The sequence below is a fragment of the Symphodus melops genome (genome assembly GCF_947650265.1).
Source record: "Symphodus melops genome assembly, chromosome: 23".
NCBI lineage: Eukaryota > Metazoa > Chordata > Actinopteri > Labriformes > Labridae > Symphodus > Symphodus melops.
Genome location: NC_136713.1, coordinates 12,520,296 through 12,546,478, shown reverse-complemented (window position 1 = coordinate 12,546,478; position 26,183 = coordinate 12,520,296). Strand labels below are relative to the sequence as shown.

The 26,183-nt window shown below is 45.0% G+C and overlaps 2 protein-coding genes across 3 annotated transcripts in view; one reads left to right on the top strand and one right to left on the bottom strand.

Moving 5' to 3' along the window:
• Positions 1 to 26,183, top strand: part of LOC306818825 (peripheral plasma membrane protein CASK-like) — a 47,367-nt gene that overhangs the window by 2,214 nt on the left and 18,970 nt on the right. The window contains 4 exon segments of the mRNA XM_079336543.1: positions 13,346 to 13,458; positions 17,517 to 17,622; positions 19,735 to 19,812; positions 19,922 to 19,994. Of these exon segments, the coding sequence (XP_079192669.1) occupies positions 13,346 to 13,458; positions 17,517 to 17,622; positions 19,735 to 19,812; positions 19,922 to 19,994 (370 nt within the window).
• On the bottom strand, positions 22,806 to 26,183 carry LOC306818523 (putative G-protein coupled receptor 34). Of its 2 annotated transcripts, XM_079336152.1 has the most exons (3): positions 25,196 to 26,183; positions 25,012 to 25,111; positions 22,806 to 24,253 (listed from the first exon to the last, which is right to left on the bottom strand). In XM_079336152.1, the coding sequence occupies exons 2-3, from the start codon at positions 25,012 to 25,014 to the stop codon at positions 23,000 to 23,002; spliced, it is 1,257 nt and encodes a 418-aa protein (XP_079192278.1). In that variant the 5' UTR covers positions 25,015 to 25,111; positions 25,196 to 26,183; the 3' UTR covers positions 22,806 to 22,999. The 2 variants fall into 2 exon arrangements, with proteins under 2 accessions (XP_079192278.1, XP_079192277.1); XM_079336151.1 differs by having other exon boundaries at positions 25,012 to 26,183.

Below are 26,183 nucleotides of genomic sequence, written 5' to 3'. Positions count from 1 at the left end.
AAAACGTGTTGTGCTGTTTTGAAGAAGTTGGTATCGAACACTTTGGGCGACTTTTTGGACGACAGGCGGAGAAGTCGGAGTACAACCGTCTTGTTGTCTTTCAATCATCTTTAAAATGCACCGTGTTGTTGAATGCCTTTTTAATTGCAGCGTGTGAATGAGTTAGAGCTGTTTTGATAGCTGACAGACTGGCAATCTGCTGGCAACACAGGACATGTGCGAGAATCATCTGGCTGCACATCTAGAGTGTTGGAAAGCAGGATTTTCCTTCCCCTAATCTCCCCCCCCCCCTCGTTTGACAGAAGCTCTTCCTGCTCACAGTAGCAAGCTGGTCAATCAGCCTTCAAGGTGTCACAGCTTTTTATCGCAGGAGGTCAAACAGGGGATTTTGTCTTTCTGGAAACACCAGAGATGGAACAGTATAAGGAGTTGTCGTGCAACGATATGCATTTTACTTTCATGAGGCGTGACGTCCCGCCCTCCGTTCTTTTGGTTTAGCTTTTTGGCTCAGCAGAACATCAGTTAACTGTGTACACCTTTAGCCCCGTTTCCTCCACGCGGTCCGGTTTAGTTTGGTTTGGTACTCAATGATTGCAGTTGCTATCAACAGTTAGGAAGGGTACCAAACTCAACAGACCTGTACCCTCCTACTCTTTGGTATCCTTCTGTTGGGGCACCAAGTGTACAGATCTGAGCCAGACACACTGCAGTCTGTTGATTGGTTGAAAGAAATCTTCCCTTCCGGTGCGACCGAGTCAATAAAGGACAAACAATAAAATGCTTCTTTGGATCATTTCAAGACTGTTTTTGCTTTTTCTGATTGTCAGATCCATCGAGGAATCATTTATCTTTCTTTACTGTGTCATGTCCTTCCTCTTCCTCCTCGTTGAGTTTATTGGCTGTCTACACGACTTGCTGTGATTTAGGGACGTGGCAAGCGGGATCCGTCCAAAACTGTACTAAACGGGGAGCAGGCCTCACCCGATTCTTCCTCCTTCCGCCTTATTTCACGTGTGAGTCTCTTCATTTTGTCTCTTCCTTTGAGCCAGTTTGTGACAGAGGTAAGACATGGCTGCTGGAAGACTGACGGGCCAATCACAGGCCTCGCTTTCCAGTCAGCCCCCCCCCTCCCCTCCCAAGGCTAACTCACTGGAGGTCTGAGGGTCCATTAAGTTTGAGCTGGGGGAAAGAGGCCCACTCTGCAGACCCTCAGGCGCTGTCCTTTTCTTCACAGTCTTTCTGTTGCCTGGTTACTAAGTGATGGTTTGGCCTGGACGGCGACTGAAGTGTTCCAGTAACTGACGCTGAACGAACCATTTTGAGAGTTGACGCGGAGGCGCTTTGAACGAGGTCCGAGGTGATAAAACAATTTGACGAAGTGGTTGTGATCGAAGGTTGATGGAGCAGATTTAAAGTGGACGTTTTGTGACGAATGTGGACAAATGTAAGAAACTATCCCAGCGAGCAGATGTTTAGCTCGCACTCCAGAGAGCTTATTGTCAGAGCGAAAGTGGGTGTCATCTCGATGGCGGGGGGGGGAGCCAAGAAAGTGATGACAAAAATAATCACATGACATGAATTACGTGGACGCTTTTGGCAGCTAAGCTAGCAAGGTGACGGCATGTCCACAGAGAAGGACCGCGCCACAACAATTATAGACTTTTCATAATCTGATGAATGATAGGATGGATGAATCTGTTACGATAAACGATTGTAATGGAAGAGGGCGTGGTCAGTATGGGGGGGGGGTCAAGCTGACGACGGCTGAAGACGGTTTGTGGAATCAGACGAACCAGATGACGGGGTGAGGAGGAAGGAAGGAGCAGGCGTGTCAGGTGACTGAAGGTGTAATGCTAAGCTAATGTTTTAACGTCATCCACTTTGAACCCAAAATGACTCTTTTCACAGAAGAGACCTGTGCAAATAATTTGGCAGATGAAATATCAACACATCAACACGGCTAAAAGTTAAAGTTAGAGGTGTCTGTTCACTCTCTGATCTAAATACCAAACTCCGTTATTTAAAATACCAAACTCCGTTATTTAGTGGTTTAACAGTCTGATTGGTCTTCCTGAAACATGAATCCTTCACTCCAAAGTTAACATCAGTAACAGAAGAAGAGCGGACCAATCAATGCTTCTTTTTAAACTTGACATTAATTGATTACCAACTCGACTCTGAAAAACAATTATTGAGAATTTAAAGAAGTTTAATTAGCATCTCGAGTGCACGCTACTAACTGTCTGGTTTCTTCATTGTCACTACGCTCTTCAAACTCAGACGAAGTTTAAGTGTTCAAAAAAAAAAGTTTTTCTTTGGACGAGAGAGAAGAATAGTTTGGTTTTAAACATTTAAAACCTGCACATATACTCTATGAAGTACAGACCTGGGCAAGCTACGTTTCGCGGGCCACACCCGGCCCGTTGTGCGTCCCTCTCCGGCCCGTGCGAGGCCAATCATAAATCAAAAAATATATATATTTAAGCCGTACATGTTTAGCCATACAGGCTTTTAGTTTGAAAGGCGCTACGTTAGTATTACTTCCGTATTGACGGCCGCAGTGCGCACGTGATCGAAGATGTTTTTACAAAACGTTACACAGCCAGAGATGCGAGTTACGACTTACAAAGGCCATCTTGTGAAGCAGCGTTTACTAAGGAGTGCTTTTTGGATGTTGTTGCGCTGGTGAGCCTGACGCACCTTAACGTAACTAGACATCGCCGCAAACTTGGAGATTCAGCTGAAGGACAGAGCGGCCGACTTCGACCGTAGATGGATACTTGTCCTCTTTGGATCTAAAACAGACATTCTCGGTGATGAAGTTCAACAAATCTGAAGACAGATCCTCCATCACTGATGAGCAGCTCTCAGCTGTCTCAGCCTCAGACCTTCACACAGATTTAAACTCTCCTGTTGAAGCCCAAGACAGACCGGATTATTCTCACTGAAGTGAATGAATGAAATGAAAAACATTCAAAATATTTTTTTTTTGTTTTGACTCATTTTAAGGTTTTTCTTTGCTTGTGAAGAAAAAGTTATATCATTTACACTTTTTTTGTTTATGACTTCTATAGTAGTATTTTCTTATTTGACCTGTACACCACAATTTAACAAAGCCTGTTTCCACAAATATTTACAGACTGTTTTTATTCTTCTGATTACCAGCTAATTAAAATATAGAATTTAGTATTTTTCAGTGAGAGAAAGTTGGTCGTTGGTGCGGCCCTCTGACAAAACATGGGTTTCTCATGTGGCCCCTTGTACAAATTAATTGCCCACCCCTGATGTATCTTTTCTTTTCTTTTTTTTTTTACCCACTTCAGCCATAATCAAACACTGACAGTCCAGTTGGGTCAGTATAGAGTACACGTACACGAGCAAACGACAGTCTGGAGCATATTTAAGGCTTAAGCGAAGAAGCCAGATGTCACATTTCTGTCACAGAGAAGAGCAGAAAATCCCTCTCATCCTGCCACTTCCTTTGTCAAACTGCATTTGATGGATCAAGTGTGTCGAGTCCTGGTGTCTTGGGATGTGTAGCAGGAAGAAGGGGGGGGGCGGGGAATGAGGCTGAGGCCGATCAATGGAGACAAGTGGAGTTGGGAATGGGCCGGCCCTGAGGCTGAGGGGAGAGATAATGCCAGCAGACTTAAACATCATGATGTTTACTCCAGGAGAGCGTCACAAAACTGGTTCAGAGGGAAGGTGATTTAATGTCTTTTCAGTGGGTCGAATTGGCTGACAATAATGTTGTGATCATGAGGCTTTCACTGCTCCTTTTGTTTCAACGTCCTGACCATTGTTCGTTTAAGACTGGCTGATAAAGCAAAAAAAAAAACCCAAAAATTCTATCTCGATATCAATATTTATCACAATATATATTATCTCAAAATGCTGCCAGCTTGAAGAGTGATGATCAAAGCCTCGAGAAACACGCGGGGGCTGAGGCTGTAGTCAGTTTGACATTTGCTAAATCTAAAGCTGATGTTTCCTTTCAAATAGAAGATTTGAAACACCAATCAGTCTTTGGGACGCTCTCCATCAGTGACAGGACAGCTGCTTGTTTCTGCCTCAGGATTCCTACAGATCTATATGAGAATTAAACTGGCAACAAATCTGATTAACGCAGTTTGCTGTTAATGTTCTCTGTTTCGGGGCACTGATGGTTAAGCGATTGGATTGCGTCCTTTCTTTAGAGGCTATAGTCGTCCAAGCAGGAAGGTCGGGTTCGAGTCCGACCCGTGGCGAACACAGCTAATGATTCTCTGAATGCATGCGCTTGAGAGGCGTCCACTTTGGATATTATGGTGCGTTCCAGTTGATCTCCTAAGTCGAAAATTCGGAGTTGCCGGTTGGATGCATCATCGGGAACGCACAATGAAGTCGGCTGTCTGACTCAAAATCCAACATGGCTGCTCCGTGCATCAACGGTGACGTTTGAGCTGTACGTTATCGTTTCGTCTTGTTTTTTTGCGCGGGTGTGTGTGTAAAATGCAGATAGTATCGTGCATGTTCTATCTGTGGAGATGTTATTAGCTGACAAACCAAAGGTCCTCCTGGTGGCTTCCATGTCGCTTGTCTGACTTGTCGCCAACGCGTTCTCGGGTATGACGTCACTTCCTGCCCTGACGTCTGAATTCAGAGATAAGTGGAACACTTTAAGTTTAAATGCACTGTATGCACACTTCAAAGTGAAGAACTACAGTTTTATTTAAAAAAAAATATTTCTGCTTTGCAATCCCATAAATGAAATTTAAAAAAAAAATAAAAAAAATAAATATATATATATATATATATAGTATAAAAAAAAATTTACCCAACCCCGAACTGTTTAATCGGAAGTCTCCAGATTTCATGTTTTATGTGTTAAAAAAAACAACTGTCTGGCACAAAGGCAAAAAAGTGTCACCAGCATTATGCAATCAGGTCAATCCAATTGAAAAAATACAGTAATGGAGAGTGTGTGAGATGACGTAATCCCTACTGAGTTTGATTTAATTAGTTTGTTCCTTAAGCTCCGTCCGTATCGTGGAGGAGCTGTCGCATCAATCGACGACGTTTGTTATTGTGCGCTCGCGTGTCTCGTCGTAACCTTTGACTCCAGCTTCCCTTTTTCTTTTTTTTCTTTGCACTTAAACCCTCCAATCCAGGAGGCCTTCCTTTCTTCAGGCTCCTATTGTTGCTCAGTCAAGTCTTCTATTATTGTCCCTGATCGGCTTTTCTCAAAGAGGAGCGGTCCGGCTGGGTGGGATTGGGATCATCACTGCCTGTGAGGATTGTGACAGGAGCCATGTTTAGGGTGATTTCTACAGAGAGACGGTCAGTACCTCGTGTGTGTGATTTCAGCACATTTCCCTCTTTGGGCTTCCTGGTGAGCTTTTTTAAAGATGTGACTGCGCTTTGATTTCTGTTTGTGTGAAATCACACAAAAGCACTAAGACGAAGCCCGTTGTCTCCTCCTCCTCCTCCTCCTCATTAGTTTCTGCACTAAGATGTGCTTTTTGTGTCGCTGGCAGCACTTAAGCGTTCAGCAGGGTTTCAGAGCCGAGAGCCAAAGAAGAAAAAGTGAGACACGTTTGAACTAATCTGCAAGTTGGACCGCTTGTCGTTGGCATGGCAACAGACGAACGTCCGTGGTAGGTTTCCGCAACAAAGCGACGCGTGAATGTTGAGCATGCAGGTAAAATGCTCGCTCAGCTCCTCCCGAGGGTTTTTTTTTTTTTTTGGTAGTCTTGTTTAAATAGAGGGAGATCAGGCAGGTCAGGTGTCAATTCAACTTCTCATTGGATTAACTCCGCCGAGAGATTACACAAGGCTCCTCGGAGCCCGGCGGCGGCGGCGCAGGCCCTTCTCATTATTTGCCCATCGTGCGTCGTTTACTCAGTAAATATGTGACGATGATGCGATGTGAACATCAACCACGGGCCTGTTTTGGGGGATTTCAGCTCCAGATGAAGTGCTTGCAAAGCGCTCAGGCAATCTAATCCATTTGTGTGTGTAATGATTCTGTTTGAATAGGACTTATGGCGAGACGCTCTATCCGAGTCACTGTGCTCTTTATTTCAGCCCTGCGGTGCTCATTAGAGCCAAGAATATCGGGACGTGCGACTCACTCTGAAAGCCAATGAAGTGATCAGTCCTTTGGCTTGTTGGGAGTTGGATAATTAAATTGCTTTTACATTTTCATTCATGGCTTTTGTCGTTTTTAACGGGCTGATGATGCGAGTTTCAGATGCAGTCTTTAGCACACAAACGTCACACTAAACGCTTCTGCTGCAGGAGCATCGTAACATTTGCTTCAGATTGTCTGAAGTCAAAGATGATTAGCATAAACTCCGCTGTATAGCTGTTTTTTCATCTACAAAATGAGCTGTGTAAAATGCCGGTGAGACCAAATTACCAGCCGTCATCAAAACGAGAAAATCTTGTCAATCTCCAGTCACTGTTGCTTGCATGCATCGCCACACAGACCAGGCTGGCAGTGCTGTTCTCCTTCTGTAGCACAAATTCATGCGTTTAAAGAAAACGGGGGCGTGTTGTTCGGTTTAAACTCGTGGAGTGCGAGAGCGTTTGGAAAAACTGTTTTCAGGCGATATATTATGAAAAATCCCCTCCCATCGACTCCACCTCCAGCCTGGAGCAAAACTTTTGCACAGGTCCGCCATTTTTATTCCCTCTACAGAGGAGGGATGTCTACGGGGGAAACTCAGGGGGCGGGGCTTATTGCATTTAAAGAGACACACACACATAACGGAGCGTTCAGAGAGAGCTGGTTTCTACAGGGTCACAAACCTCCTCTGCTGCTTGATTCATGTTAGATTTGGACCAAAGTACAGAAATACAGATGTTTCATTTCGACCACAGGGGGCGCTGTTTGAAAAGGTGAAAAAAAGGAATAATATGTCCTCCTTTCATTAAAGGCAAATGAGTGACTCGTCAGCTGTCAGTCCTTCAGTACACTGTAAGCTGAGAGCTCAACTACCGTACTGTCACTAATAGGAGTGCAAACTAGAGTCACGATAACATCGGCCGACTGGTGTAGTTTTGAGTCCTAAAACCAGGAAGTGAGTTAGCATTTTAGCGCCGTGGTTCTAACCTCTAAAAGTCAATGGGGATTTTGAATGGGGTTTGTGGTTAGACGCCTGAAATAAGATCTGTGCTTAACACAAGCTGAAGAGATGTTGATGTTTTGTTAGACGAGATAAACTGCGTGCACTAAGACCCCACTTGTGAATTTTAAAGTTTTTACGCGAACTTTAAACGGCGGTTGCTAACTAGTAGCTAACTGAAACTACAGTGGTTGTTGCAGACATTACACGTCATCACGCCGGGAACTCTCTCCCTAATCCTCCTTACAGCCTCTAGTCATGTTTTTCAGTGTTCTTGCAAATATTAGGTTAATAAACAACTTATTAAGCTAACGTTTAGCTAGCTTGTCAAATCCACTGATTAGATCGATGAAGCCTAACGGTCGTGACGTCATTACAAACCGACCGCGGTGTAGTTCGCGAGCGCATAACGTTAGCTTTTTACTTCTCTGGGCTGCGTTAACTCTTCAAACTTCATATAAATGATGTTCATCTGTAAAGATTATCCCGCTGAACAAAGCAGCAACGCATCAGAAACGTGTGTTTGACACAGCTTATTTTCTGCAATGATCCAAAATCCAATGCAATAATCCCATAGGCGAATTTTCATAGAAACCACCGGCGCCCTTTTTTCGGGTTGGCCTACAAAAATACATCATTACCATACCAGTCTATATTGGTTTCGGATTATTTTCCTCCCCAGTGTGAATATTGGTATTGACCCCAAAAGTGGCGCTTTGGTCTGACCGTAGTAAAAACTCAACAAAGTTGGTAACAGACAGTACCAAAAGAGCGACATTGCACTTTGTAGACTTTGCTGAGTGCTTTGGAAATCTTCATGCAGGATGATGATGCTTTTCTTTTTTTTTTCTTTTTTCTTTTTTTTTCCCCTCTGCGAGAACTTCAAAAATAGACTCTTTATATGGTTGGATTTGAACCTGGGTTCATCTTCAGGCTTAATGATTCTTCTATCAATGTAACCAAGTGTCTAAAACGTAAAGATACAGCAAAGCAGTAAAGAAACCAGAAGTAAATCGAGGTGCACATTAACTCCTGCAGTGATTCGTGAGGCCTTGGATCGCGTTTTTTTTTTTTTCTATCTTCGTGATGTTGACTGTTATGCGTGGGGAGTCCACGGTTCGTGCACGCCCCCCCCCCCCCCCCCCCCCCCCCCCCCCCCGACATACATCCGCACAGCTGAAGTGTCCCGAAGCCTGACACAGAATCCCTGCTGGGATCAATACCACGCCACATCATTGAGCGTGTCGTCTGTTTCATGGAGGGCGCCTGAGAGGGACAGGAAGCTTTGTGTCAGGTCGTCTTTGGCTTCAACAGTCAAACACATCTTCACGTGTCGGGTGTTTTTCTTTGAGCTTCGTCGGAGACACTCGGGACAGCAGTCGTGTTAGTTTTTCTTCGGCACACGTCTTGTCGTCGCTGTGAACTCTAAATCCACACACACTGTATTTTCCCTTTGACTTGCCCACACACACACCAGATCAATAGCGGTGAAATGATGGCGTAAAAGTTGAAGCTTTCTTGTCGAACTCCAGCGAGTGGAGTTTAAACAAACCTGGATTCCTCTTCCTCCCTCTCACGCAGACTCGGAGGATTCTCTCTCAAAGCTTTAAACCTCCCGAGGCGTCTCTCTGCTCTAAATTTCAGGCAGCAGCCAGAATGCTAATTTTCCAATCAAAGGGTTGTGTGTGTGTGCGTGTCTCTCGTTTGCATAAGGAAACACTTTGGTTTATTGTTGCTCAGACTCTCACAGACCGCAGTCGAACGGCGTCTGAACTTTGCTGAACTTGTTAAATTAACAGTTTTCCTCTTGAGCTTGGTTTGGGCAGTAGGGCAGACGGCACTTAGCTCAAACGCCTCCTGTTGGAATCCTTTTTGTTTGTTTTTTTTGGGGGGGTTTTTGCACTTTTTAAATGAATGGAGAGACGAGTTGGCTCTCTTTACTCACAAGCGTCACATACAAGTAAATTTAAAGCGTTATGGAAGCAGATATGTGGAATCCAGATGTTCCCAGATATGTTCATTTTGACTGTGTGTTCATCCAGGGCTGCATCCCTGAGCACGAGATGCTGGACTTTTTCGATATGACATGGACACTGACAGAGGAAGAGGGGAATGACGCGTAGGAAAGGAGCCACAGGTCGGATTCTACACACATGGGGCGAGCGAACTAACCACTGGGCCACTGGCGCCCTGCTACAATCTGTTACTTTGATGAAACAAAGCGCCGAGTGTTCAGGAGAGGAAGGATTCCATCAACTATGACGAGCAAACTTCTGCACATTGTCGAAAGTGCATGCATGTGTAATAAGGACTTAAACGACGTCTTGGAGCCTAGAAGGGCCGTGTCTTCACTGCTCCCATGATTTATTCAATTACAACCATCCTGTCAACGATTTGACGCCATGTCATGCTGGATAGAGTCCTTAGTTTTCTTCAGTAGTGCACATGGGAGTGTGATAGGACTCCAAATCAGCCTTGGTCCCAAGACCACATTCTGCAGGTCTCGGCCTTCTCTCGGAATCGAAAGCATTTTTTTACACAGCCTCAGATTGGGCGGACTCTGGATTTTAAATCAAGACATTAAGAGAAATCCTTCCTGCATACAGGATTCTCCCATCTGCGTTTCAGACTCGGACTTCAGCCCTAAATGTCTTGGTCTCTAGAAATCAAAGTCAGTTAGTTAAAGCGTCCTGACTTTTCTCAACACTGGACATGTTTTGCACGCAGACTCGTGAAGTGGCTTCATTTCTCTCTGGAGTACATTTAAAGCAAGCGGCTAAATACTAGCTAGCAAAAGGGGCGTGGCCACCATTTCCTCAAGAGTTGTAGCCACGTGCGAGTAGCATCCTTGCTCAACTGGCCGTGCAAAGATGCGAAAACTCAACCCGTTGTGAGGTCTAGCTGTGCATCAGTGTGTAAGAAGGGGCCAGTGCAGGAGCTAGCCAGAGGCCCTGCTTGGGGCCCCAGGCCAGTACGCCCCCCCCTCCATATAATGACCGTATAGGAAACCTCCCTAAGGGGCCCCCATCTGACAGCATTGATGCCCTGCTAAGTTTCATGTACAGCTAATCAGGTGAAACATGTAGCCGAAGCTAAAGAGCAGGAAAGTGCTCGAGGAAAGGATGGATTCTCTCAGGAGAACATCACTGCTGATGTTGAGTGCGAACCCACAGATGTGTCCCGTCCTTGTTTCTCGCCAAGGTTTTACGGCGCTCGTCCAGAACTGAGGTCTCCTCCAAAAAAAAAAAAAAAAAAGCTCCTTAACTTCCATCCGTCCATCCTTTTGATTCGCACGGAGCGGGCCGCTGAAACGAGCCAAGGAGCCGCCTGTAAAGATTGACCACTCGGCACTAACGTTTGATGACTGCCGCTGTCAGATGTGAGCCATGTGTGGGCGTTTTGTGCGAGCCCACTCAGCACAGCTGCGGTGATGTCAGAGCGCCGTGCGGCCTTTCCACTTCCTCGCACTCATCCACACACACACACACACGCACACACTCTTTCTTAGTGTGTAACACTTCCTTGCCCTCTGATAATGCTTCTGTAATAGCGACTCTACACGGCCGAATGGTCTGGTTTAGTTTTTATATTCCAGATGATGAGATGAATTGCATACTCATTCATTAAATTAGATAACCGCCCCGTCACTTTCTACACTCAACTGTTCTGGAGAATTGATTCTCTCTGGAGCTCCCTTGAACTGACAGCTAAGATTACAAATGGGGCTGATGCACACAATCTGGCAGGTTCGCCCAACCTCACCTTATTGCTTAATGGCGGTAATGAGTTTTATTGACACATTAGATCAGCGCCAAGATGGCCGAACACTCGCTGCATCATTTGTATGCCTCTTGTTGCAGCCTCTGTTTAAATCGTAGCAGCTGTCCCATCAAGCATCATGCACCCCTGTAAGAGCAACGGAGAAACCGATTTTTAAGATACTTTATGGAGAGGATAGGAAGGAGAGAGACGAGGATACAGTGAGGAAAGAGTTAGGAATGACAGGAGCGTCGGAGTGGAACCCAGCCGCCTACTTTGAGAAGGGTTTTCGCCGTTACTGGACCGGAGCATGACACCAGGGAGAGAGAGAGAGAGTTCACAGGCTGGACTCGAACCTTGGAAGGACTAAAGCCTCTGTACATGAGGTGGGACCCAACCGCAATATATATATATATATATATGTATATATATATATATATACATATACACATATATACTGTATATATATATATGTATATATATATATGTGGAAAAACCATAGACCCTACCCTAACCCTATGCGTACATTGTGTTTGGTTTTTCCCATTTTTTTCCCCGTCTCCTCGGCAGCAGCGAAAATCAGGATTGCGCACTGTAATGACGTCAGTTAAATAAAAACCCTGCGGAGAGGCACTTGTGATTGGCTGTAAAGGAGTGAGACATCTGATTGCCCCCCCCCCCCCTTTTAGAAAAAAAGCGCATTAGTGGATCGGACTGACGCGAGATGAGTCTCAAAACTCCACACACGAATGCAGGGAGGTTTACAAATTAAAAGCATTTTCATTTTTTTGTATCTATATATGGACTGAAACACATTTGTGTGTGCATTGAAAATGCATTTGTGTATCGAGTCACATTTATATACAACTCCCAAATACATTTGTGAGTCCTTGTTCGTGCATTTCTTTATTTCTGTGTATTTATTCATTATGAGACTGTTCTGGCTCCAGACATAAGCCCCGTTTCCACCGAGCGTTTTGTCTCAGTACAGTTCACATTTTGCAGCGTTTCCATACACTAATCCCGGGAAAGATTCCCAAATAACCGATCCGTACCGTCCTACTTTTTTAGTTCAAGAGTCCGGTGCTAATTCTTATTTATCTACTGGAGATCGTCTCTTAAAGTCGCACGTTCTAGCTTAAAAACACAAGCTAAGCTAACCTTGGCGGCCTCCCACTCCTCAGCCTCTCTCCACGTCCTGTGTCTGTTCAAGGATTTAGAGGTTTAATAATTCTGAATCCGTTTGTTTCGTCAGGATGGATGGACCTCTGAAGGAATCTTAACCTTTAAACGTTAAACTTAATGTTTGGCTCCGAGCCTCCGTGCACGCTGTGTTCGCAGAAGAATGCAATGTTGGGATTTTTTTTTTTTTTTAAATAAGAAACCCAGCTGCTGCAGCACATCAGCAGAGGGGTCAGAGGTGCTTGTCAGTTCATCAGCAGGATTCTCCTAGACCCTGCAGGGAAGAGTGTTGTGTTTTACGCCTCAGTTGCCCCCCCCCTCGAGCCCGCACACATGCTGGCTGCATTTGTTTGTACTGGGTTAACCATTACAGCAGATGTGGGGAGACAAATGTGAGGGCGAATCAGCTGCTCCCGCTGCACACAGCAGACACCACGCTCTTAAACTGTTTGTTTGAAACCAACAGTGTCAGGTGCTTCATTTGCTAAGACGCCTAAACCAACAGCAGCTCGCAGTCCCCTCCCTCTCTGAAGCACAGGAGGTGTTACTGAGTGTGCCTCCAGTAGCATTGCTTCTGCCTCTGAGGGTTGGACGGAGTTGGAGATGTGGAGACAGCTGGAACACGGCAGGGTGTGTGTGTGTGTGTGTGTGTGTGTGTGTGCTCATCTTTTAGAGGCCCGAGGAAAGCCGATGTTCCCACAGCTTTGTTCCTCCTGACAGTTTGTCATGCTCGGTTCTACTACATGTTGAGGTTATAATTTAGAGAACAAGTGAACTCAGCATTTTTGTTTTGTGGTCGTCGTCTTCTTCCTGGCGTCCTTTCGACACAGGCCAAGAATGTGTCGGATTAAAACAGTTATCCTATCCGTCGCTCGGTGAGCAAATGTTTTGGTCAGCAAGCCTCAGCCAGACTTCTTCTTTCACCTTTTATATCCTTCCGTGCTCCTGACCACAGGACCTGAAATAAGCTTCATAGCTTCCACATGTCAGCCCAACATTGGTTCTATCTGGAAACACAACCTTATTATATATATAAATATATATATACCACCTCACTTCCCCGAAATAAAAGCTGAAGTTCCCCCTTGCTCAGGTCTCCATAATGAAGCTTTCCTTTTAGCTTTTACAGCCATGCTGCACACCACTGCTCTATAATTCTCACTGGCGCGAGCACAGAGGCTAAGACGCTAGGCTAACCGATCATCACTCGGCCCTGCTGAGGGCATTCCTGTGTTCGACAAATGTTTCCGCTGTGTGTCCATGACTTGACCTGGCGTGTGTCTTGTGTGTTTCAGGGGTCCCTTCAGTGTGGTGAGGCGCTGCATCAACAGGGACACGGGTCAGCAGTTTGCCGTGAAGATCGTGGACGTGGCCAGCTTCACCTCCAGCCCCGGACTCAGCACCGAAGGTGGGAAACCCGAACGAGCCCCCCCACCTCCCCGCTCAGAACTGTTGGCCTTGATTAAATCTTTTCAGTTTGTTGTTGTTGTTGTGCAACTCGCAACGCCAGATGGGTGGTGTTAAGAGAGCCAGGAGGAGAAAGAGGATAGTAGTCAGGGATGTTGTCAATCACAGAGAATTACTCCTGCAGTCAGACTTAATTACATCTCTGGAAAGTTCAACTTACTCAGAAGTTGCTTCCTGTAAAGCAAATATCTTTCACCTCACCCGTCCCCAAATTAATAAATAAAAAGTAAATATTATTCTACAAGCCCAAATCAAAGAGGAACAAAGCCTTAAATGCTCTGCCAAAATGGGCAAAATACTAAAAGTTTGCTCTGTTATGCGTGTTAGCGGCGGTTAGCTTGCGTGTGTGTGTGTGTGTGTGTATGTGTGTGTGTTTGTGTGTTCTGGAGGGACGGAGACAGCTCATAGGTGTGTGTTTGAGTGTGTCGGCGCTAAAGTTGGCGCGCACCAACTCCGTGCCATCTGTGATGCCCCAGTCAGAGATTAGCCTGGTAGCCAATAACAGCAAGAGGAGGAAATGACCCGATGGAGGAGAGACGGTAGAAGAAGAGATTTACCCAAAAAATGTCCTAAATAATTTGAGCTGTTACCATAAAATCCTACTTAAGGTGTTCTTCTAACTGGCCCTGACTCTTACGTTGTATATTTAAAACAGGAAGAATATGGTCGGTTTCCTGTTTCACCTTTATGCGTCACCCTGCACTCGCTTTAAAACGCGTCTTTCCAGAAGAATATGTGGGCGACCAGATGGTCCTGAAAAAGTCTTAAAATAAATAACGGAAGTATTCCTCAAACTGAAATAATGGTCAGGGATGGAAAATATTACTGCACTCACTGTGAGCATTGTCAGAAACAGACGATTTTTATGCCACTAATGTTGCTTTGACCTAAGCGGAACATTTTGCTTGTCTCTGTTTTAGATCCTCGTGTGAACAACAGGTTCTGATTGGTTTAAGTGCCACAGACGAAGAAAAAAAAAAGTTTTACAGCCAACGTTAGGGCCCGACCGATGTGGAATTTTTGGGGCCGATATCGGTATCTGCAAGAGACAAAAATCTGATACAGATTTATCGGCCGATATCTTTCTGTAGATGTCTTCATTTACAGTTGTTTCATTAAATGCAGTTATCAAACACAAAGAACAAGAGGATCGCTCTATATACTAGCGCATATCTCCGCTAACATGTAGCCTATATCAGATATGCTAAAATTATCGGCCGGCTGCTGCAAATTCAGACCATGTCTCGGCGACTGAGAAGCCTTTCATGTTGGTAACAACTTCCGCCTTGTGTGTCGGATGTGTCCTAACAATGTATTTTTAGCTAATTGATAAAATGGACCAAACAATGAGTCAAACTGAGTCACAACGAAATACCAATCACAGCAGGGAACTTTGTGACACCATGAACACTCAACTGGTTAAAAACATTGGAAATGGCTCATCATATGTCTCCAGCACTGAGTTGAAGGTTTGTTTGAACACCAAGTGATTACAATGATCACTCCAAACAAAGAGATGTAGTGGGTTACTCAGGGCTTCTGCAAAGACGGATCTGTTCACAGACTAACTGGCTCATCAAATATTTGTCTAGCGTCACAAAAATATTTCTTTATTGTCGCCAGGATTTAAAGCTGTCATTGGTGCAAAAAGAAAAACGTTTTGATTTCAGGATGCATGAGTCAAGTGAAAACATCCCACAACAAACATGGCCGGTGTTTTAGGTGGAATAAAACAAATACAAGTGATACTGAGATGCATCATGCCTTAAGCTGGAGTCTAAAGATTCACCTAACCTAAAGTTACACCCGAAGGGAAATAAAAAAAAAAACTCCCACATATCTGACATGTTAGAAAATCAGTCCAAGTAGAGAAGTGGAGTGCAGCCAGACGTGGAGAGTGGTTTCCTGAGACCACATACCTTATTTAAAAGAACATACATCAGCACAAATGGGAGCGAAAAGGAGGCTGAAGTGCTACAAGCTGAGTAACAAACCACTGCAGTTAAATATGAATATATAGTGTGTGTGTGTGTGTGTGTGTGTGTGTGTGTGTGTGTGTGTGTGTGTGTGTGTGTGTGTGTGTGTGTGTGTGTGTGTGTGTGTGTGTGTGTGTGTGTGTGTGTGTGTGTGTGTGTGTGTGTGTGTGTGTGTGTGTGTGTGTGTGTGTGTGTGTGTGTGTGTGTGTGTGTGTGTGTGTGTGTGTGTGTGTCTTGGTGAGGGAGTCGTTGGACGTGCAAATGATTAATGGTGTAATTAAGAGTCAAGGGATATTGAACAAAAGCGGATTGACTGAGTGTCTGGATTTGTAGACACATAAATATAGAGTATATATAAACTAGTGAGCACTCTGAATCAACATGGAAGCTTTGTGACAACTTAATTACAGAGAAATGATTGTGAAGCACGGCCACTCTACCCTGGCCTCCGTCTAATCGGTATTCATTAGAGCCCGACTGATAAATTGACCAGCCGATAATATCGGCCGATATTAGCATATCCAGCGGCTGATTGTTATTGTAATACAGAAATCAGTGGCTTTATTTGTCAATCAATTAGCATTTCATTTGAGTGTCTTTTTCTTACATTAGCAGTTCTCTTTCACCAGTAGAGGGCGCTTTGTAGATTACAACACGCCTCAACACTCTGCAGTGTCAAGCGGTGACTCGTGTACATGCTCATTTACTGAGCTGTCTACAGATCGAAGATTGAGCTACGAAAGATATCAGCCGTTTGATATCCATATCGGATTTTTCTCTTCCCAATATCAATGTCGGTATCGGCGCCAAAAAATCCCACATCGGTCAGGCCCGACTGCTCATGCTGAGTGAGAGAGCAGATTGATACCAAATCATATCGTCTGTTGAACCCGTAGCAACTCAGTGATAAATGCCAAGCAGTCGGTTTAAGACAAATTCAGGGAAATGATTGAACATTGCGTCACAAAGCCGACTCTTGCCTTTGACCTCCAGTGTAAGAATTGATCTGAAATTGGCCCAGGCGCACTGGTTTCATTCAGACTGTCGCCCCCTCCCTGCGTCTGAGTGGTGTCCTGGTTGCGGCGCCGACACAGGGCAGCATTGTTAAACTGGAGAATAGACACTCGACAAGAGGGGCCGAGGACGAGCGCAAAGAGCGGGGAAGATAATGAAAGCAAAGGAACAGTAGAATGGGGGCTCTGTAGTAGGGACACAGCGCCGTTTCTCTGTGTTGCATAATGATACTGGTCTGTCACGACACGATGAGCACACACACACACACACACACGCAAACATCAGTCGACTTGCAGATGGGGAGTGGAGTGTGTAAATGAGGTTTTTATGGAGTCAGGAGCTCAACAACTGCACATTATGTCTGTCTGCCTTCCTCAGCGGTCCCTGTCTCATCACTCGTTTCTCCAGTCGGCGGTCATTATATTCAATATTGAGTTTTTAAAGAGAAAGAAACCCTGCACGCCCCCTTCAGTGCCGTTCCCTTTAATGAGGCAATCAAAGCACAAGGAATGCCAGAGTCATGTTGTAATTGTATTCGCGGTGTCATCTGCATACGGTGATAATTAGAGGGGATTATGTTGATGAGTGTGAGCCAGATGTGCGTTTATGTGTGCAATTAAAATCCTATTCTCGTGGTGCTACATCTCGGGGAAAACAAACCAAAGCTCGCCTCTGGTGTCTCGACGCTCTGTTGTGTTTTGTGCTCTGTGACTCCCTCTGGTGGTAGAGCTGGGAAGTGGCGTGTTGAGGTGTGAAAGGGGGAGGACGGAGGCATGTCGGATATGTCCCCTTCGCTTAACATCTCTGTAACTTGTCACCGAGGGACGCGGGATGATTTCACAAAGCGGGAACCAGCAGAGCAGCCTTTTTTTGCTCTGACCGCTATAGAACACCTTTTTTTAAAATTGATTTTCTTTGGTTCTTCTGAGCTGTACTGTGGTGCGAATTCATTTAACTTGTGGGATGTGAACAGTGTCTCACCATCCCCTGTCTGATTTCCTTCCTGCAGATCTGAAGCGAGAGGCCAGCATCTGCCACATGCTGAAACACCCCCACATCGTGGAGCTGCTGGAGACGTACAGCTCCGATGGCATGCTTTACATGGTCTTCGAATTGTGAGTCCACGCTGCACACTGCTGCTTTCAGCTATAATGCATAATGTATACATAAGGACGTGCATTTTTTATGTCTGGGTTTGAACGAGGAGCTACCCTTTAACTCGTCCTGGAAAACAGAATCTAATGGCTTTATGAGGAGCTGAAATGTCGACCAACAACCACGGACTAAATTTAACAGCACACAGCAGAAAGTTGCTTCCATTTATTTCACACTCACCAGCCCGCTCCTGTAAGTGTTAACAGACATATTAAGGGCCGCGACTAAAAACAAAAAAGACATGCTGTGTAAAGTTATCACAGCTCAAATGGTTTACAGTAGCATTTACATCAAGGTCAAAGCATCAAGAGTTAATGTATCGCCCTTTGAAAAGATGAGTATTTATATCTTTTTATTTTTGTCTTAAAATGACTTCAAGGTCTGAAACATTTTTTAATTCAACTTTTCAGTCAATGTTTCTGAGTGTTGTGTTTTGGCTTGGTGTCCTCTGGCATCCAATAAAAATAGCTTCGATTATATTTCTTCAAGCCCTGGCTAAAGAACAGCATATTAAGTCTTTAGTCGACCGGTTGGAAATAACAAATTGAATCCTTAAACAATCTGACACCAGCAAACCAACAGGTGCGGACGAGAGAACTGCTTCAGATAGAAGTGATTGTACCCGAGCTAAAAAGCCTCTGCATGTTTCTAATAAGCTCCAGCAGCAGAGAGCTTCTCAAACTAGGATCAATGTTGGAGATGCTTTTGAAACATGGAGAGAGGTTAGAACGCAGAAAGCTTTACAGACCCATGCAGAGCTGGCTAAACACTGAAGCTACAGTGTCCACCACATGCAGAGCTGGCTAAACACTGAAGCTACAGTGTCCACCACATGGTGACCTGTGTGAGAGGAGGGGGCGGAGCCAGACAGCTCTCTGTAATGTTTAGAGTTTAGAGTTTAGACTGCAGTACACATTTTAAACACTAGGGGGCAGCTCTCTGTGATGATTAGAGTTTAGACTGCAGTACACATTTTAAACACTAGGAATCAGAGTTACACACTGCTCCTTTAAGATTTTCCTTTTTACACTCAAACTGGAACAGTTAGAAAGTGTTCAAAAGGTTGAAATGTACGTTGTGAAAACCTGCAGGTACTCTGCTTCATATATTTAAGACGATGAGAAATGATCAGTTTATTTTTTAATACGTCCATATTGATTAGAAAAATAATCAGATATGAATATCTGTCTTTGATTAATAGATGCACACGTCTATTGATAGACCCCTTAAATGCAATTATCCAACACTTATAAGATAAGCAGTATAAGAAGGATGTTGTAGTCTATATAGCGCCCTCTGTAGGTGACAGTCAAAAAGAGAACTGCTAGTTTAACACAGCGAAACTCAAATTAAATGCTATTTGACCGGTGAATAAATCCATCAATAATTAAGCACATCTGTGATAAAATGAGCTGATACTGACAGTCGATCTTGCTGTAGTATTTTGAAACTGTGAAACTGCACTGTTTTCAAGTTGTACTGATATTTTTTACTTTTTTTTTAAATCCATAATTCGGGTGACTGAAATGTATGGTATGCTGGGTATGCTTAGAAATTCCCTCCACATAAAGGAGATGTATAATTAATAAAGGACAGAGGAGATTGTGTTGTATTGCAGCTTGGCCTAATTGCTCAGTAATGACGATCAGAACATGCTGTGATCCAGAGTACTTCTGTTCAATATAAAAATCCACAGGAGGAAAACACCCCCCCCCCCCCCAAAGACAGTGCAGCAAACATCATTTTTTAATCAACTCGCCCGGTTCATTAGTTTCCTCTGTGTGGATTTGATGGTGGAAATCTGTATCCCAGATCCTCCCTGAAAGCCTCGCTGGGGGAATCGCCGCTGCTCAAAGGTGCTGTAAGGAAAATATAGTGTCTGTTTTATGCCGGTGACAGGTGGTCGTAGAAAACGCTGAGATTGATGCACTCTGTCTTGTGCACTATTCTGAAAGTTGTCATTTTTGTCCTTCTGCTTTTGTGTAAAACTGTAAAACTCAGTATTATCTCTCCCTCTCCCTCTCCCTCTCCCTCTCTCTCTCTCTCTCTCTCTCCCCCCCCCCCCCCCCCAGTATGGATGGAGCCGACCTGTGTTTCGAGATCGTAAAGAGAGCTGATGCTGGCTTTGTGTACAGCGAAGCAGTAGCGAGGTAACCGTCTGTTGAACATTTCTGAATATCAATGAAGCGAAGAACGATGTTGTTCCACGCCCTTCACAATCTCCCCCTTTTGTCCATCGACTCTCTTTGATCCCTCCAGCCACTACATGCGGCAGATTCTGGAGGCTCTCCGGTACTGCCATGACAACAATGTGATCCATCGTGATGTGAAGGTAAGCCCTCTCCCTCTCACAGGACGGCTTTTTAGTCCAAAAGGAGAGAGAAAAGGTTTCGTCTGTCAGCCTGCGGGACGGTTTCTCTCGTCGACAACATGTTGTTTCTGTGCAGCTGTGTCGCCCTTTTAGTCCCATCTATTTCCTCTCTGCCGAGTTTGTACGGTGAAAGTTGTGAAGGACCGACGTCCCCGCCTTCGCTGGTCGATGGTTCACTTTGATTTGAGACTCCACAGAGTTGATTTACTGAACAGCGTTCTCACCGTAAATGAATCACCGCTTCACATCATCATTGTGGTTTGTCTGCTTTACCGAGTCATTTGTTTATTGTCTGTGCAGAGGATCGTGTTTCAGGCAAATGGCCTGCACAACAGAGGTTTCATCATGAACACGTTTAAACGGAGCGAAGAATGGAGAAAAAAATAAATAAAAAAATCCTTCTCTGTCCAGTCACAGCTAACTGTTAGCATGAATAGCCTCAAACACTGTGAGTCATCCAACAGCCTTGAATGAAAACACGTGGATTAACACACACACATCTAAGAGAAGCTGATAACGACGGCTTTCCTTCACGACTGAGCTGCAGATTATTTTCACCACTAATTAATTCACCATCAGGCCTTGAATTTGCCAATAACAAAAAGATACCACGCAGTGAATCTTGTCGTAAAATGATCCTCGCGGTTGTATTGAAAACCGGGTCAGTTTGGCTGCGAGTGTCAAACAGAGATATTTAAGTGTTCAAGTGTGGTGTTTGTCAGGAGTCCCAGCGTGACACCGGGACAATCCTGGACAAACAGTGACAGTCTGGTCACCGTAGATTAGCATCAACCCGTGATTCAGCAGGATTATCTAACGCAGGCGACAATCTAACGCAGGCGCCAGATGGAGCAGGTCGTGAAGCAGGCCCACACACCAGCCATTTACCGTCAAACCCCTCCACCTCCCACCAACAAAAGGGATCAACACAGCCTTTGTTTTCAGTGTAAACGAAAAGCCCAGTGTGCCGGTGGGTCACACTCGGGTACGACGCCGCCTGGCGTTTGTTTTGAGCGTGCGAGACCTGTGGCGTCCATCATGAGGAAGCTGATTCAGAAAGAGCCTGGAAGGGTTTAGGTCCATGTCAATCTGACGGTTAATCTGTCGTGTACTACACCTGTTGTATCCAGCATGCAGGGTGTGTAAACAGGCGGGGCTGCGTCTGCTTTAATATGTGCGCTGCCTTGGATTCAGGGATTACTCGACTTTAGAAGGCATCATCTTAACCAAAAGGCTAAAAAAGGCTGTAACAGATCAACGCTACCTTCAGCTTCATCGCAGTGTAATAGTTGTAATAGTTAAAAAAATTAAAATAAGAGGTCCTTTTTTCAGATTTCTATTTTCAGTGTGTAAAATGATAACAGAGGAAATGATTCCCCAACTTAAACAACCGAAACGTCACTCAGTTTAAACACTGATGACAGTGATCGTCTTAATGTGGCTATCGATCGGTTTTTGGTTCTGTCGCCAAAAAAATACTATGACAATAATACGATACTTGAATTGCCCCCCGACAGGACAAATAAAGTTTTTTGTTTTTTTAAGTAAATTGAACTTTCAAACAGGTGCAGGTCCAGACAACACAACGGCATGTAATATTTGCCTGCTGGTTCGTTATTGTTTGATGCTGGTGTTTTGCATGTTGAGTTCAGACCCAGCTCGATATTTTTTCGAATCGTTTTTATTTTTAAAAAAAAATCCACTTTGACAGAGTTTTTGAACATTTTATTGAAGTAACCGGAGTGTCTATCGACCCACAAAATGTGAAATGAATCCATCCAGTCCTTTTTGTTTGTGGTCTGCATGAGAGAAAAATGCTTCGTTTCAAATGTGATCCCCTTGTGATGTCACAGTGGGATTCTGTTTAAAAAAAAAAAAAAATCCCCTCTCCTCCCCTGTTATCTCCACCCATCGACTCCACCTCCAGCCCAGAGCAGAAGTTTTGTGCAGGTCCGCCATTTTTATTCTACCTATTGAAAGAGTGATGTCTATGGGGAAAACTCAGGGGGCGGGGCTTATTGTATTTAAAGAGACACACACACCAAAACGGAGCATTTTGAGAGAGCTGGTTTCTACAGGCATCTCTGCTGCTTGATTCATGTTATATTTGGACCAAAGCTCAGCACAGATGTTTTATTAGGAGCACAGAGGGACTGATTGAAAAGGTGGAAAAGAGGGATAATATGTCCCCTTTAAAAAAACAACACGGTGTGTTTTCAAAAAGGCTTTTACTCTCTGTTCAGGCCCAAACTGAGCATGCCTGTGACAGAAATAAACACTTTTTCGTTAATGGTTTCTGATAGAGCGGATTTTCTGACCCACTCCAGAACAGTTTGAAACATTGTACGTCAGATACGCTCAACCCTTTTATTACCAGCGTTTCTGTTTATGTGCCTCTTGAAATGAATGATGGGAATCCCGTTCTTCAAAAACGCTTCTCTAACACAGTTCACTGAAGCGCATGTCCTCAGAGACTTCAGTGTTTCTCACAGAATAAAGAGACACCTGGGAGGGGGGAGGAGGGGGATCACAGGGTATGTTTTAATTTTAGGTTTCCCCTCTTGAGTGAGTTTTGTTTGCTCCATCATCATCTGCTCAGTTTATCCACGTACGCTCACAGACACAAACGCCACGCATTTGGAAAAGTTCAAATCGATATTCCGTTATTTTTAAGAGTTCAGCACAGACTCGGTGGCTATGAGAAGCTTCAGTTTTGCACGGTGCCGTAAAAGGGGAGGAAAGAGAGAGAGAGAACTCGCTCGTTCGCTCTCTGGCACACGCAGCAATTTTATGAATGAATGAAAGAATAAATAAAAAACAGAAATACACTTAGCCATAATGTTCAGAGGCTAACACACAATAACAGCTCAGTATTAAAATATCATTTATTCATCACTTTAAACAAGAATTGAATTACTGTATGTAAATGTCTTTAGTCCTTAACTTGCACTAAGACAAACTTGTGATCACTGTTGGCCAGTAGGTGGCAGTGTAGTCAGTCCTGTGCGGTGGAGGTTGGAGTTGATGACGCACATGCTTGTTCTCGGGGTGAGTAAGGGGTTACTTAGTCCAGTTTTTGGTAAAGCGACGGGCACGGACGCTCGTCTGAACTCCGTTGTCGAGCTGTTTGAAGTCGCCTCGGTGAGGAAGAGCAGGCGATGTCCCAGCGCTTGCATGGCGGTTTTGCGCACCGAGCCCGACAGCAGGAAGTACATGACGGGATCCAGACAGCTGTTGAACGCCGACAGCAACAGCATCACCTCGTTGGTGTGGTCCACCAGCTGCAAGTAGTCGCACTGATCTGAGTACGATCTGAAAAGCTGCGTGTGGATGTAGACGGGGCGGAAGGCGTGATACGGCCCGAAGCAGACTGTGAACAGGAAGAGGACAAAGAAGGACTTCTTGGCCGTTCGTCCGTATCTCTGCGCGTTGGGGAGGTCCGGCTTGTCTCGGGACACTCTCAGCAGTTGGGAGGCGATCTTTGCGTAGGAGACCACCAGCATGAGGAAGACGAGCCAGAACAGCGCCACCAGCACGGCGTTGAAGTAGGCTTTCCCTATGGCTTTGTCGCTGCGGTGTCTGTACCCGAAGCATTGCTTGTCGTCGTTTTTGTCCTCGGCCGTGGCGACCATAGGCACAAGGGCCATCAGGGAAAAACCCCAAAGAGCCCCACAAGCTACCCAGCTCCATGGCCAGCTGTACCCCCACAGTGTCACCCTCCAACCTCGGCGCGTTCTGCTTTTCCCCTTCAACCTCAAGTATCTGTCCAGGCTGATGAGCCCCAGCAGCATGATACTGATGTACATGTTCATGTAGAACAGGTTCCCCACCACCTTACAGGCCACCTGGCCCAGCTCCCACTTGTTTTCATTCAAGTGGTAGAAAACCCTAAAGGGCAGACACGTCAGCAGGACCAGATCCGCCACCGCACAGTTGATGAGAAACACTCGCACCGAGTTGCGGCTGGAGTGCAGGAAGAGGAAGACCCAGAGGGCGAAGAGGTTCCCAACCAGCCCAAAGAGGAAGAAGAGCAAGTACAAGACGGCCAGCGGGAGACGGAGGGCCGAGTCATCGAAAGAACACTCCGGCGGGTTTGTGCTCGTCATCGAGGAGGTTGAGACGGAGGGGAGGGCAGAGAAGAAGGATGACATGGTGACAGGAAGAGAGGAGTTGGCTGATAAAGGGAAGGGGGTTGAAGAGGCGGAGGAGGTATTCATTGTCTGTGAAAAGAAGATAAAAAACACAATCAGATGTCACTGTCAAACCTCTCAGTGCCCTACATGTGTCCTTCAAAGAGCCCTACATGTGTCCTTCAAAGTGCCCTACATGTGTCCTTCAAAGTGCCCTACATGTGTCCTTCAAAGTGCCCTACATGTGTCCTTCAAAGTGCCCTACATGTGTCCTTCAAAGTGCCCTACATGTGTCCTTCAAAGTGCCCTACATGTCTCCTTCTAAGTGCCCTACATGTGTCCTTCTAAGTGTACACTGTGCATTGTCCCTGTGACTTTTTAATACTGCCGTGTCAAACATCAGAATGTCCTCCGAGGCGAAGGCTGAGATCCTGAGTTAAATTTGCAAGTTATACTGAAAACAACAAAGTCTTCACGTCGTATGGCCCAAGAAATGTCATCATGACGTTCAAATGTAGCACGGATCTTAAAAAGGTTTAAGGGCAACAAAAGGCCAAGTGCCCACTCTCTGAAACTGCTTTTTTTTTTTTGGCATATTTCATGAGCAATGCACAGAGCAGTGGGAAATCTGTGGGTTGCAGTAAAGTAAAGGTCACCGGTTTGAAGCTCAGTGTGTAATTGAAAATATTGTAATTTTTGTTGATGCCATTTAAAAAAAAAAAAAAAGAAGAAAAAAAAAAGTACAGCACCGTCTGAAAGAATCTGAAAGCGTATGAGCTGGATTTCATGCCTTCAGCGAGGCGTCTTTAAGGTTACGCTCGCATCAAAGCGAGGGCAGAAACACTCACCATCAATATCGTGTCTTCCTTCCTTCAGAACGGCTGCGGTGTAAAGGTGCAGAGGGGTATGACAGCGGAGCAGCCCAGTGTGTTATTGTCCTCCATTAAACTGCAATTCACAGCAAAGAAATACAATTTAAGGATGAAAAAAACTCGGTGGATGTGTGATGTTATCTTCTGTCGCTGTCTGCACCTTTCTCCCCCGTGTCTGAACGAGTCCTCGCCTCTCTGTTCTCCACTTCCCTTCAGTGTCTCTATCGAAGAGCTCCTTCTCAGCCTCTCCGCTCTCTTACTGCTGCGCCGTCTGCCGCTCGTCTCCGCCTTTTGTTTTTCCTCTCTCACTCTCTCTCTGCTGTGATCTTAAGTGCTCCACCCCTCAAAACTATTACGAGAAGTACAAATGTGTTGAGGAAGCGAGCCCACAACCACACTAACACCATCGCCCTGTTTCCCCTCATCTGTCACATACTGCCCAACCTTTTGAAATAAAGCTTGCAAACTGCTAATGCACTGGTCTGCATAATAAAACAGAATTCCAGTCTTGGCACCAGCAGGTGGGATATTAATTTAACCGTTCCCAGGGGAGCAGATGTCTTCAATGCATCCATGTAGCTCCTCAGTGTTTTGCTGCATAGATTCATCAGAGGTCATATCCTGCGTGTTCAAAGTTTGAAGCGACGTCAGGTCAAAGTTGGCTTAAAGCGTTGAGCATTAAATCAACTTTAATATTCAGAATATGAAGCGTGTTATTTTACAAGCCGGCTGAATAATGAAGCTCTCGTACAGTAGATTTCCCTGTGAACTGATTATGTTTTATGAACCACCTGCTGTGAGTTGGCGTGGCCTAATGCCGCCCTGTGGGTTTACTGACTGCGGGGCGCAGCAGCTATTTTATAGCCTAACCCTCCTCTGCAGCATTAATCCTGTACAAATAGGGCTCAAGTGGGGAAACCTGAGCTGCAGACGTCTCATTTAAGTTTAAATACATATTGGAACAAAAAAAAATTGACCGATCGACGTGGGATTTTTTGGTCCCTATACGGTTACAGCGCCCTCTGCTGGTGAACTGCAATTTTAGTACAACGATACTTAAAAGAAAACGCTATTTGACTGGTGATTAAATGTAGTAACATCGGGGCATATCTTTGATAAAATCAGCCGATACCAAGAGTCACTTGACA